Here is a 13920-nt window from a genome sequence, read left to right as displayed (position 1 = left end):
GAGGGGCTGTGGTGTCTCTTGCAACTGCGCCCCAAGTACTCCGTGGTTTATTTCTTGTGAACAATTAAATTCCTGAGAAAGAAACCATGGAGTACAGGCATTTCTAGTAACAAAAGACAATGCAGCCCTGTGTATTCAATGGTTTAGTACTTGGGAGTTTTAAATGGGTAGCCATTCACAGCCTTATAATGAATGAATTTGCCTAAATGAAAATCTGTGACTGTCTGAATCTTTGCTACATTTCTTTAATGTACCTGATATCCGGGGGGGGGGGGGACCATATGGCTTTTTAATGTCTTTCAGCTTTGAGTCAGTTGACATAACTTATATGGAATCTCTTTGGCAGGAAAAACTGTGACTGCAACTGGGAAGACAAATTTGGTATTTCTATTAATGGTGAAACAAAATGTGAAACTGAAGGAACACATCAAGGTGTTTATTTAACAATAAATACTGTATATCTTTCCCTCCCCGGTTACATTCCCAAAGGAATGTGCCCCCTGCCCCCTGATCAAATTAGGGATAGGGTCTTGATGAAAATGCTTCATCTCATTTCTGTTTTCTACTGGTACTAGCTCCAAAAACTAAAACAAAAAAAGTATGCAGTGGCATTTTTTTCATAATGAGAATCTTGGAAGGGGAAATTTTCATTTGGATCATGCCTTGAACCTCCTTATTTTTCTGCCCTGTACACGTTATTAAATAAACAAATTCAACAACTCTGGCCTGCTATTTCATGGGTTTGATATGTTTCCCATCATGTGGCGATCAGCTCTGAAAATAGAGTATTCTGTTTAGTTCCTTATTGAATAGGAAATAGGCACGCACATAGATGAAGGCCTTCCTTTCTTTTTATCTTCAGTGTTACGTGTAAGGTAGAAGCTTTAGCAGTGCCTTCATGGTATCAAATTAGACATGCATAGTATTCTTTCATGGGCAAATTTCTTACCTTCGTTTTCTTTTACAAAGAAGCAAACCTATTACCAAAGTAGTAATCAAAGTCACCAACAGTACAAGTGGAACAATGATTGCAATACTTCCTGTAACAAACAGAGACAGTTGAGTTAATGCAGTGCCAGTAGATGGCAAGGACTTTGAAAAATGGCTCTGCAAATGTGCCGCTATCTAATATGTACCATGACCTATAGAGTTCAAGCAAAACATTGATAACAACAACAGCAACAACCAGGATTTGAAGAAGCATCAAAATAAGTGGACATGACAAGATATAGGTGTAACTGGAAGTTGTCCCATATTAACAGAAGTAAAAAGCAGACAGGGTTGATTAATGTAGCAGGAGCTTTTAAGGTAATTAAGGGCTCCTGAGCTGAAAGAGGCAAATATAACAACTCAGTATAATGGACAATGATTGTATAAGGGAAGGATGGGTCATCCTTACAGAAAACTTTGGAAAACTGTGGGAAGTGTGTATAAAAACATGAAGCAAACAAATTCTCACCCATACTTGTTTGTGGTAAAACTCTTATATGAATCAGTATCAGGCTGTCCTCCCACTTGAGCCAGCCCAGATTTTACAGCCATTGTGGGACCCCTTCTCTTGGTCCTGCCATGATCAGGGGCACATTTGATTGAGATGGCCCCTCAGACACCACTCCTAGACTATGGAACATCTTACAAAGGGAAGCTAGGCTGGCTCCATCTCTGTTGTCCCTCCAACAGGAAAACAGTTTTATTCAGAAAGCCCTTCAGCATTTAAGCTGGATTGCTTTCCCAAGTAACTTTAACTACTGAGTGCTGCTATTTTGTTGTACTGATGTGCTTTGCATTTTCATCTGTATTATGTTTTATTTTTTCTGTTTTTATTTGAATGCCCTGTTTCCCCGAAAATAAGACAGGGTTTTATATTAATATTTGCTCCAAAAAACACATTAGGGCTTATTTTCAGGGGATGTTTTATTTTGCTCACGTACAACCATGTACATTTATTAAGATACAGTCATGTCATCTTCTCCTGGTTGCTGCACAATGAGTCGCTGGTGGAAGGTGTGGTTTCACTTAACTGGGGCTTATTTTGGGGGTAGGGTCTTACTAGCATCCTGAAAAATCATACTAGGGCTCATTTTCCAGTTAGGTCTTATTTTCGAGGAAACAGGGTAGTATTATTTATAGTTGTTTAGAGTGCCCTTTTTGGTAGAAAGCTGGGATAGAAATTATGCCCTGCATCTAGTGTTGGCTCACCAGATGCAACAGAACTTACTTTCTCTTCCCTAATGGAAACCACCCAAAAACAGCCAATCGTATTTATTCAGTATCACCTCTTACTTTTGCTCTCCTTTTCTTCCCACATACTGCCCACTTTCTCTTTCAAATGATCATGTGTTTCACACAAGAGTTGTCCACATTTATACATGGACTAGAAAGGGACAGTGAATCTCCCTATTACCAAAATAAGATATATACCGTGTTTCCCCCAAAATAAGACAGGTTCTTATTTTTTGCTCCAAAAATACATTAGGGCTTATTTTCAGGGGATTTTTCTTTCTTTTCATGTACAACAATCTACCTTTATTCAAATACAGTCATGTCATCTTCTTCTGGTTGCTCCACAACGGTGGAGGGGTTTCACTTAACTGGGGCTTATTTTTGGGGTAGGGCTTATAGTACGAGCATCCTAAAAATCATACTAGAGCTTATTTTCAGGTTAGGTCTTTATTTTTGGAGAAACAGGGTATATAGTTAATATCCGCTTAAATGCTGTTACTATTTTAAAAGAAATGAACTTACTTGTACTGATATTGTCAGATTTGCTGCTCTTGGGAGCTGGTCTTTCACACTGTGTACCTGACCAGTTGGTGGAGCATCTAAAAATAATCCAGTTAAAATAACAACATTCACTCATAGGCACAAATGTAATGTATATCTGTGAAATAGACCAGGCACACTCTACGTGAATGACAGGGAAGCCATGTTTCAGAGTCAACAAGATTTGCTTCTATTATAGTGTGATAGCACTGACATCCTGAATACTTATATCCTACAGCATTTATCATATGCCAGCTTCTGCAGCTGATTTTGTTACCGTTATCTGCTGCCAAGTCAGAACTGAACTATAGTGACTCTAACAGCGATTCAAAGTAAATGAGATATTTAAGGAGTGGTTTTACCAGTTCCACTTCCCTGGTAAGTTTCCATGGCAAAGCAGGGATTCAAACCTTGTTCTGCAGAGTCCTAGTCCCTCACTCTATCCACTAGACTACACCACACAGGGCACTTGCAGCTGACTTTAAGTACCATAAAGCAAAATACACCTACCAAAATCCTGCTTATTACTAGAGACTAAGGTCACTAAGCAATCATAAAGTACAGTATCATTGTTAGCTATGTAATTGTTTACATGCTAGTATTATCCCCAGTAGCTTTTAGAAAATATTTTGATTTAAATGTGTTGGCTTTAGATTAACAGCAAATATAAATCCATCAACATAATCTGGTTACAGTAGCAATTGTTTTTTGTTCCTATGCAATAACGGTACTTTTGTAAACAGACTATGTGTAGAAATAAAAAGCTTTTTAAACGAAATAATATTCTAGTTTGGAATACACTGCTCTGAAATGAGTTTTTCATTATTTCATTCAGTTTAGCTGTTAATAGGGCTGCATTGTTCTGGCTGATTAGTGAGATTAATCAATTAAAAATATTTGATCAAAAAATGAAGTTCCCAGTTCATTACAAATTATATTTTTAAACTCTTGTTTTAATATGTAGGTTTCTTACACTGCATATAGCAGCACCTTTTGAGAAGAGACGTTTCCCCTTCCCTTCCACACAAAAGCTAAGTTCACCTCTGAAGTAGCATCTGCTGAGATGCATGCATGCATTACGTACAAAAGAAGTACTGTACTGTTTTATCCAAATAGTAACTGATTATAACTCATCCATTTAATCATCTACTTGTAATAAATCTCACACGTCTCTGCCTATTCATAGACACAGAAATAGATTATTGTCTATTCAATCATGTATTCATTATTGTAACCATGTGAAGGCAATCACACAAGGATTTTCTTTCACCTGATTCTCCTTTGCATAGCCTTACTTTCACCAGTTGTGAAACCAGGCACAAAACAGGCCATGCATTTGATCACATGAAAGAGAACCTGTAGGAGAGGAAAACTGTGCAACTACCCTTCTTCCCAATGCACAGTTATTTCCAAATGGATTTGGGAACCAAATTCCAGGTAACAATGTTTGGAATAGCTGTGTGAAAACTCTTCACAAATCCCTCACGCTCATCAGACAAGGCTGTCTTGACAGATGAGGTACTTTTTTGAACCTCATGAGATACCTCGCTTCCAAAAGGAGATCGACAAGGATCTCTTGTTTCATACTGTCTCATAATTTGTAGATAACTGGTTTCTTTCCCTTTGAGAAGTAAAACAGCCACAGCAACCACAGAAGACCGGATGAGTATTCAAAGAAGATGCTAATCACCCATCTAATGATTCCAGTTCATAAAAGCCCATGCGACTAAGCAGCAGCTATTGTAGTTTTGCATGGTTTGTTATCTGCACAATAAAAATGTGGCATTCTTGTGAAAACCACAGAAAATATATTTTTGCTGTTGTGCATGAGACTGAAAAAAGGTGAGGATATAGGTCTATAGTTTAGGATTAGAGCTTTTGAGAGAAATATTCTCAATACTGTTCACGTTTTTTTAAAAATTATCCAAATATGTTGATGCTAAATAACTGAGACAATGCATATAGTCTAATCATTCATACAATAATCCCTACTTCTTTTTTAATATTCATGAAATGCTGCAATTCTGTAACACTAATTAACAAATGAAAAGAGGCTCAACCATAACCTTAAAAAATCTAATTGAAATAACCTAATTTTATAAAAGACTCTTAAGTGTTTCCCTAAGGTGTCCTTGTAGGGTATTTTATAGGGAGTTCTGGCCCTGTCTAGTAAAGATAGTGCTGGAAAATTTATAATGCTGCATCAGTCTCTCTGAGAGTGAACTCACGTGGAAAATACTGGCTGAAATTATGCCAAAATGACACACAGAGGAGCAAGAGGAGTTAACAACTTGCTTATAGAAATGCTGAAATTAGCACACATATTTTTAAAAACCAGTGGAAAAGCTCACTGAGTAATGAACAATTTCAGTAACTGCAGAATGTTTAAAGGAAAACAATAACAAAGACCTTAACATGGGGATAGAAGGTCATATTCAAATTTCTTCAGGCTTCAAAAAGTTCTATTTGAACTCTTTACACCTTGAACTCTACACCTACTTGAACTCCTCCTTACAATAACAAATTTTGGGCCATGGACCCTACCACAAAATCTTGAGAGCAATCCCTTGTTTTCCTTTTTTGCCATTATCTTATATTCTTTTTCTTCCCTTTCTCTTGGTATTTAAAAAAAAAAAAAAACACTAACTGCTTGCTTTTTTTCCTCCCACCCCTTTCTGGCTGTCTTCTGGGAAAGTGTGTCCACATTTTCTTTCTTATCTATGCAACTTTTACCCACAGCTTCCTATTTTTCTTGTCTGCTGGGACTGCTCATAAGATCTTGTGGTAGCCACTTCTCATGCTCAAAACTATGTGGAACTGGAGGAGAGCCAAGGGGTTGGTTTCTAATTCTCATGGCATGCTTCTGAGGGTACAAAGGTACCTGTGGGAACCACAGGGTTGGATACTATCCCACAGTATGCTCGTATCTTGGAGGAAGACATGGGTGCCCTGCAGAAACTATGAAGATGAGTGTGTGTGTTCTCTGCTCTCAAGTCAGAACCATCTTTTATATGCTGTCAAGTTAGAATTGACTCATAGTGATCCTAATAGGGCTTTCAAGGTAAGTGAGATTTAAGGAGTGATTTTACCAATTCCAGCCCCTCCCCCCATGCGTTTCCATGGTTAAGTGGGAATTTGAACCCTGTTCAGAGTCCTGGTCCATCACTCTATCCACTACACCAAACTGGGAATCCCAATGAAAAAGAGTAGTCCTCATAATACAAAAGTTTGCTTGTAAGTCCCACTCATCAATTATAGTACATACTTCCACACAGCAACTGATTATACTAAGGAGACTGCATTCTCACAAACTACAGTGACACTATAATTACTGGTCTAATACCTTGATAATTCAATTTTACATATATATATGTTGTAGCCCTCAAATGAAATTACATATCTCATGCCAAAATAATAATAATAGATCCAGTTCATTTTATGGTGATAACACTCAGTACAATATTATTTGTTCAGAAACAATTCTTAGGAATTGCAGTACATAGACAGAAGTGAACTGTCTAAGACTGAAACAACTGCTGCAAATTTCTCTAGACAGGAAAACAAAGATATGTTCAAATATGCCTGCTTTTATTACCTTATGGTTCAGTGATGGGCTACAGCAGGTGTCTCCAAACTATGGCCCATGGGCAACATCTGGCCTGACTTGCTCTTTTATCTGGCCCAGTAGGCAGGTGAGTGGGCAGGAGGGAGTGCAGGCATGTGTGCATGTGTGCAGGTGTGTGTGCATGTGGGTGTATGGGTGCATGCATGTGCGTCTTCTTTCGCCCCTCAAAAAGGTGGAGCCTGTATGATGTGACCCTCTCACTGAAAGGTTTGGAGATCCCTGAGCTACAGTTATGATATGGTTCTGCATGATTTCACCTTTGTGGCTGAAGGAGCATGGAACATAGGGCACAGACCCTTGATTATGTGTTCAACATGAAAGCGGTCCTTTCTTTATCTTAAGTAAACAAACTAGTGTGAGAAAAGCAAAAAGTACTATAAAAATGGTGAATATAATTATTTGCAGAGAGGTAATGATATAGGTACTTCTTCATGGATTGCTGCCTTGTTGTGGTGAAGGGGCTTGAGTAACTCAGAGAAGCTATGCGCTATGCCGTGCAGGGCCACCCATGATGGACAGGTCATAGTGGAGAGTTCCGAATAAACTCAATCCACCTGGAGTAGGAACTGGCAATGCCACTCCACTATCTTTGCCAACACCCCATGAACAGAAACAAAAGGCTAAAAGATATGACGCTGGAAGATGGGTCCCTCAGGTCAAAAGGCGTCCAACATGCTACTGAGGAAGAGCGGAGGATAAGTACAAGTAGCTCCAGAGCTAATGAAGTGGTTAGGCCAAAGCCGAAAGGACACTCAGCTGTGGATGTGCCTGGAAGTGAAAGGAAAGTCCAATGCTGCAAAGAAAAATACTGCATAGGAACCTGGAATGTAAGATCTATGAACCTTGGTAAGCTGGAGGTGGTCAAGCAGGAGATGGCAAGAATAAACATCAACATCCTGGGCATCAGTGAACTAAAATGGACAGGAATGGGTGAATTCAACTCAGATGATTATCATATCTACTATTGTGGGCAAGAATCCCGTAGAAGGAATGGAGTAACCCTCATAGTCAACAAAAGAGTGAGAAAAGCTGTAATGGGATATAATCTCAAAAATAATAGAATGGTCAATACGAATCCAAGGCAGACCTTTCAACATCACAATAATCCAAGTTTATGCACCAACCACCATTGCTGAGGAGACTGGAATTGAACATTTTTATGAAGATTTACAACACCTTCTAGAACTGACACCAAAGAAAGATGTTCTTCTCATTCTAGGGGACTGGAATGCTAAAGTAGGGAGTCAAGAGATAAAAGGAACAACAGGGAAGTTTGGCCTTGGAGTTCAGAAGGAAGCAAGGCAAAGGCTAACAGAGTTTTGTCAAGAGAACAAGCTAGTCATCACAAACATAACAGAATACACAAAATAACAGAAAAGGAAAAACCAGAGATCTGTTCAGGAAAATTGGAGATATAAAAGGAACATTGTGTGCAAAGATGGACATGATAAAGGACAAAAATGGAAGGGACCTAACAGAAGCAGAAGACAACAAGAACAGGTGGCAAGAATACACAGAGGAATTATACCAGAAAGATCTGGATGTCCCGGACAATCTAGATAGTGTGGAGAGTGAAGTCAAGTGGGCCTTAGAAAGCCTGGCTAACAACAAGGCCAGTGGAGGTGATGGCATTCCAGTTGAACTATTTGAAACCTTAAAAGATGACGCTTTTAAGGTGCTACATTCGCCAGCAAAGGGTGGTACAGTGCTCATGTGGGGTGCACTCGCTTGCACACAGGTGCAAACAGGCTGTGGGGGGAGGGCCTCTCTCCGCAGCCTGGTCAGGCTCAAGCCACGGACCGGCACCGCGCTGCAGAGCAGGGGTTGGGAACCTCTGTTATAGAACTTCCATGAACGGGATTTCATCTTCCTTGCTTGTCTGCATTAATCTTAACTTAAATATAGTTAATTAAGAGGGAATTATCAATATTTAACTTAAACTAATAGCAATATTCACAATTATAGATCATGATGTAATCACCCCTACACATCTGCACTGTTTTATCTCTGTCTCAAACATGTCCTCTCTGGAATGACAAAGACTCTATGGGCAGTTGGTTTCATAGTCTGAGAGTTGATTCGCTATCTGTCTTTATCCTGAACTGACTTGCATTCATCCTACAGGAACAGGTGTACTGACTGACTGGGGAATGCTAATAAAATCTTCTCTGTAACGAGAATCCCAGCTGTTCAAAGTGGCAGACAAAACCTACGTCTAGCTTTGGCTAGTATGGAAGCTAGCATTGTTCTTGCTACATTGATTCATTTGTTGATAAACTGAGTACTGGACTGCTGTAATGCCTTTCATTTGGGAATACACTTCAGTTTGGTTTGTAAAATGGGACTATGGAACCCAGGATACTTAATTACAGTTTCTACCAGTTTCTGTGCTGAAAAATCTACATTGGCAATCAGCAATAGAGCCAGTTACTTTGGTTTATAAGGCTGGAAGAGCACATGGCTAGATTATCTGAAAGACTATTTTCTCTTGTAGCACTCACCATCTGGGCTGATTTCCCCAATGAGATTATTGTTCTTCCAATTTAAGATGTTTCTGTTGTCAATTTATCTCTTTCCCGAGGCATTTCCTACTTATTTCCCATAACTGTTAATACTGTCAGTTATCCCTTGGTTTCTAATAACTGTTTGAAATGAATTACTGTATCATTTTTATTGTTCTATTATTTTTAGGAATTGGTTTTATTGCTGTTTTTATTGTAACCTACTTTGGGATTGTTCAATTGAAAAGCAGTCCAAAAAAAGGTTTTAAATAAATAAATTTGCTGGAAAAACATGTCTCATAATCTGTTTGCTATATACTACTTGATCAAATATCTAAGGATTTGCATTATTTCCATTCTCTGAACAGAAATGCAGTTTATTTACAGTTAAGAATACAATTAGTTTATTATTTACAAAGAATCTAATTTTAAAATGTTACTGTTTTGCACTGAATGCAGATTTTTCTACTTTTTTATTCATAAACTAAAAGTCTGGAATATTAAATATACCAATAAGCTAAATAGAAAATAAAACAATTTATTGTTCCCATAGATGGCATTTGAAGATTACTAAAGAATTAGAACTTACGGTTCTTATTAGGCTGTGTGATCCCAGATTCAATGCAATATAGATGATTGCTTTTTTCTTGACATTTTGACACACCTAGTCTACTTTGACTCAGAGAGGAACCAAGTAATTCTTATGAGTCTGTTATGTAGCTATTTGCAAGTTATTACAAAGAACTCCCATTGTTTAATTCCCCACAGCTAATGAATGGGCATGGTTCATTCATTCTACTGCTTACATCTATGGCCTTGAAAATTCTGTGACAAAGAAGCAACCAATTATTATATTTTTCAGGGCCACAAAAGAGGCCCCTTCTAGGAGGGGTAAGTACAATTGACTGAGTAATTAGAAGAAATGAAGCTTCTGGCTACCCTACACCATGTCTCGAACCACTATCTGGTTACAACTGATGAAAATTTTTCATTTATTCTTTCCAAAACAGATTAACAGTGGAGACGCCAATTTTGTTTTCTTACTGCCAGCCTTTTTATTATGGCTATTTGTCACTGATGCTGCATTTCCACCTCTCAGTCCTCAGATTTATGATTTGCTACTATGTGCTCTTGAGTCATTTAGACTTACAGTGACCTCATGAATTAATGATCTCTAAAAGGTTTTATCATTAACAATCCTGCAAACTAAAGGCCATGGCTTCCTTTCTTACATCAATCCATGCCATGTTAGACATTCCTCATTTTTAAACTGCCTTCTACTTTTGCTAGTATTGTTCTTTTTTTCTTCTCATATGATTGGAGCACAATAGTTTCAGTTTAGTCATTTAACTTCCAGTGGGAGTGCAAGCTTGATTTGATCTAGCACATATTTATCTGTTCCCTTCTGGTGGTCTTTGGTGTCTGGGAAGGTCTCCAGTGCCATGCTTCAAATGAATTGATTTTCTCTCTCTCTGCTTTCCTCACTAGCTTTCATATCTGTACATTACAATTGGGAATATCACAGTATGGATGATCTTGGTGTTGCACTCCAGTAATGCATCCTTACTGTTAAGGATCTTTCTTAGTTCCTCCATAATTCCTTTTCCAAATTTCATCTTTCTTCTGATTTATTGCAGTCTCTATTTGGATTGATGATTGGAACCTAGAGTGGTCCGGTGGGCCAGATAGGCGGGGTATTAATTAATTAATTAATTAATTAATTAATTAATTAATTAATTAATTAATTAATTAATTAATTAATTAATTAACTACTACTACTACTACTACTACTACTACTACTACTACTTTGATTCCATGCATGTCAACATTAGAGTTGCATAGTTGTTGAGTAGATATTATTTTTATCTTTTTAGTATTCAACTGTATTCCTGCTTTTAAGTTTCTCTTCTTTAATCTTCATCAGTTGTTGTCAAGTCACTGCTGTTTTCTGCCAGTAGCATGTCTTCTGCATATCTCATTGATGTTTCTTCCACCAAAGTTCACTGCTTTTTCATCTGAATCTGATCTAGCTTTCTGTATATGTTCTACATACAAACTGAACAGATAGGAGATAAAATATGCCCTGGGTTTTTGCCTAATATATATATAAGTAACACCTTATGTATGCAGGGCAAGTCTCTTTAAGAGAACTTTTCAAGAGTCATGAGGTTCTTTTAAAGATCTTAGAATTGATAGATATTGCTAGAATTGATTAAACTGCTAGAATTGTCAGAATTCCTGGTTTGTAACCACCTCAGATCTTATGGTGATGTTTGCCATGCTTATTTTTGCAATGCTTTTAATTGTTTGTTTTCAGTGTTGTTGAATATAAAAATACTTTCCCCCAGCATTAATACAGTACATTTTGGGCCACGCATAATTTTGTGCCAGGTCAGGCACCAAAAAAACAAAAAAAGCTTGCACTAGTTAAAATCTTCCTATTCCCCTTGTTTTAGATTCTGAGGCTCCCCCAGGATCCCTTTGGCCCTGGGGAAACCCTAGAGAGCCTCTGGATGGGGGAATCTTTAACAAAAATTGCTGCCAGAGCAGTGGTGGAAGTCCTGATCCTGCCAGCAATAACTTAGTGGCAATTTTTTTTTACTTTTAGGAAGTCTTGAGGCTTCCCCAGAGCAAAAAGTAACCTGAGGGACTCTTGGAACCTAAAATTGGAAGCTTTTAATGGGTAATTCCTTTGTTTGATAGATCAGCCTATTGGAGAAGAAGATATAGAGGGCATCATTAATAAATAAAAAGTGGGAAAAACTCCAGAAACAGATGGACCAGGGTATTATAAAATTCTTAGAAAAATGTTAATACCTAAATTGAAGTCACTTTTAAATAAAATAATAGAAGGAAAAGAGAGCTTCCATCTTGAAAGCACTAATTAATTGTATTAATTCCAATAGGAAATAAGGATTTAATTGACCCTGGAGCTTATAGACCTAATTCATTAAAAAATCAAGATGCTAAGAGACATACAGAAATATCAGCAAAGAGAATGAATGTTTTTATTGTAAAATGTATTAAAGAGGAGAAAAGTGGTTTTATAAAAGGAAGACAAATGACAGATTTGAACAGGAGAATATTACAAATGTCACAAATATCATTAAAAAAAGAAAAAATGAATAATTTCATCAGATATTTTTAAGGCATTTGATTGTGTGGAATGGCCAACATCATAAATGATAATAAAAATATTAGATTATAGAGAGCTGTCTTAGGGTATAATAAATCAATTATTATATATTCAGAAAATATTGCAACTGTGCCAGTAAATGATGGCATAACAGAACAGATATTCCTAGGCTTTGGCACTAGGAGAGGATGTCAACTATCCCCAATGTTTGGTTTAGTTATAGAATTTTTAGCAAATGTTATCTGAGAAGATAAATTAATCTGAGGTACAGACTCTAAGGAAAAGAAAGGTTACTTACCTGTAACGATGGTTCTTCAAGTGGTCGTTCTGTGAATTCACACAAAGGGTTAATACCAGCGCCAGCGTTGGGCCTCTCGGAACGTTTTCTAGCTGCAAGAGAAAAGTAACAATGTTTAGGACTACCCCTACTGCGCACGCCCAGCCTAACCGTCCCTCAGTTCCATTTGTCCGCCATAGGCCCTCGAGTCATAGAGATGCCAGTGACAGACAGACAGAGGGGAGGCCGGGCGGGATTGTGTGAATTCACAGAATGACCACTTGAAGAACCATCGTTACAGGTAAGTAACCTTTCTTTCTTCATCGTGGTCTTCTGTGAATGCACACAAAGGGTGACTAGCACGCTTACTAACCGGATGGTGGGCTGTCACTGAAGAGCCGATGCTAGCACTGCCCTCCCGAATCTGGTCTCCTCTTTTGCCCTCACGTCCAACCTGTAGTGGGTTATGAAGGTAGAGGCATTGGACCATGTAGCGGACCGGCAGATGTCAGGCAGGTCAACGCCGCGGAGTAAGGCAGTCGACGAGGCTACAGCCCGGGTAGAATGGGCTTTAAGTCCTTGTGGAGGATCTCTGTGGTTGAGCTCGTAGGCGAGGGCGATGGTCGATACGAGCCACCGAGAGAGCGTGGACGGCGAGGCCGGGCAGCCCTTCTTTGGGCCAAAGTAACAGAGAAAGAGTCTGTTGGCCAGGCGAAAGTCTTTGGTCCTGGACACATAGAAGGCTAAGGACCGTCGAACATCAAGCATGTGGAGCATGCGTTCAACGTCAGTAGTCGGAGACGGAAATAAAGTTGGCAGGATAAGCGGTTGATTGACGTGGAAGTCGGAGACCACCTTCGGAAGAAAGGAGACGTCCAGGTAAAGCATAACCTTGTCCTTAAAGAATTGGAGAAAGGGTTGGTCATGACGGAGAGCTGCCAGCTCGCTAGCTCGACGGGCAGAGGTAATAGCTACCAGGAATAGCGTTTTTAAAGAAAGCATCTTGACGTCACAGGTAGCCATGGGTTCAAATGGGGGTCTGGATAGGGCATGCAGAACCAAGTGTAGGGACCACTGAGGGAGTGGAGGACGAACGGGAGGTCGGAGGTTAGAGAGACCCCTCAAAAACATCCTGACAGTGGGGTGGGAGAAAAAACGGGAAGAGGGAGAAGCCCTGGGCTGGAAGAAGACAACCGCAGCCAGGTACACCTTGATAGTAGAGATAGACAGGTGGAAATCGAAGAGGTAACGGAGATACTGCAGAAGCGTAGACAGAGACACAGGGGAAGAGGTGAGATCCCTCTGCTGGGTAAATTTCAGAAAGCTTTTCCACTTGTAGGCATACAAGCGAGACGTGGAGGGCTTGATGGCGTTGGTCAAGACCTCCTGAATTTCTGGACGATCCTCCACGCCGTCAGATGGAGCGTGTCGAGGTCGGGGTGAAGGACTTCGCCTGCTTCCTGGGTCAGTAGGTCCGGCCACATCGGAAGGGTTACTGAGTCCACAGCCATGCTGACTAGAGTGGGGAACCACACTTGGCGAGGCCAAAAAGGTGCAATGAAAATGGCCGGAGTCATTGAACGTCGGAGTTTGATCAAGGATCTCTGTATCAACGGGA

General features: G+C 39.3%; 1 protein-coding gene across 4 annotated transcripts in view; it reads right to left on the bottom strand.

The window, feature by feature from the left end:
- Positions 1 to 13920, bottom strand: part of LRP1B (LDL receptor related protein 1B) — a 1166776-nt gene that overhangs the window by 9055 nt on the left and 1143801 nt on the right. For all 4 annotated transcript variants that reach the window (XM_072983887.2, XM_078376975.1, XM_078376977.1 and 1 more), the window contains 2 exons: positions 2746 to 2822; positions 950 to 1040 (listed from right to left, as the gene is read on the bottom strand). In XM_072983887.2, coding sequence (XP_072839988.2) covers positions 950 to 1040; positions 2746 to 2822 — 168 coding nt within the window. The remainder of the gene's footprint in view (positions 1 to 949; positions 1041 to 2745; positions 2823 to 13920) is intronic.

The sequence above is a fragment of the Pogona vitticeps genome, chromosome 1, assembly GCF_051106095.1.
Source record: "Pogona vitticeps strain Pit_001003342236 chromosome 1, PviZW2.1, whole genome shotgun sequence".
Taxonomy (NCBI): domain Eukaryota; kingdom Metazoa; phylum Chordata; class Lepidosauria; order Squamata; family Agamidae; genus Pogona; species Pogona vitticeps.
Note: the sequence above shows the minus strand (reverse complement) of the source record. Positions and strands in the feature narration are given on the sequence as shown.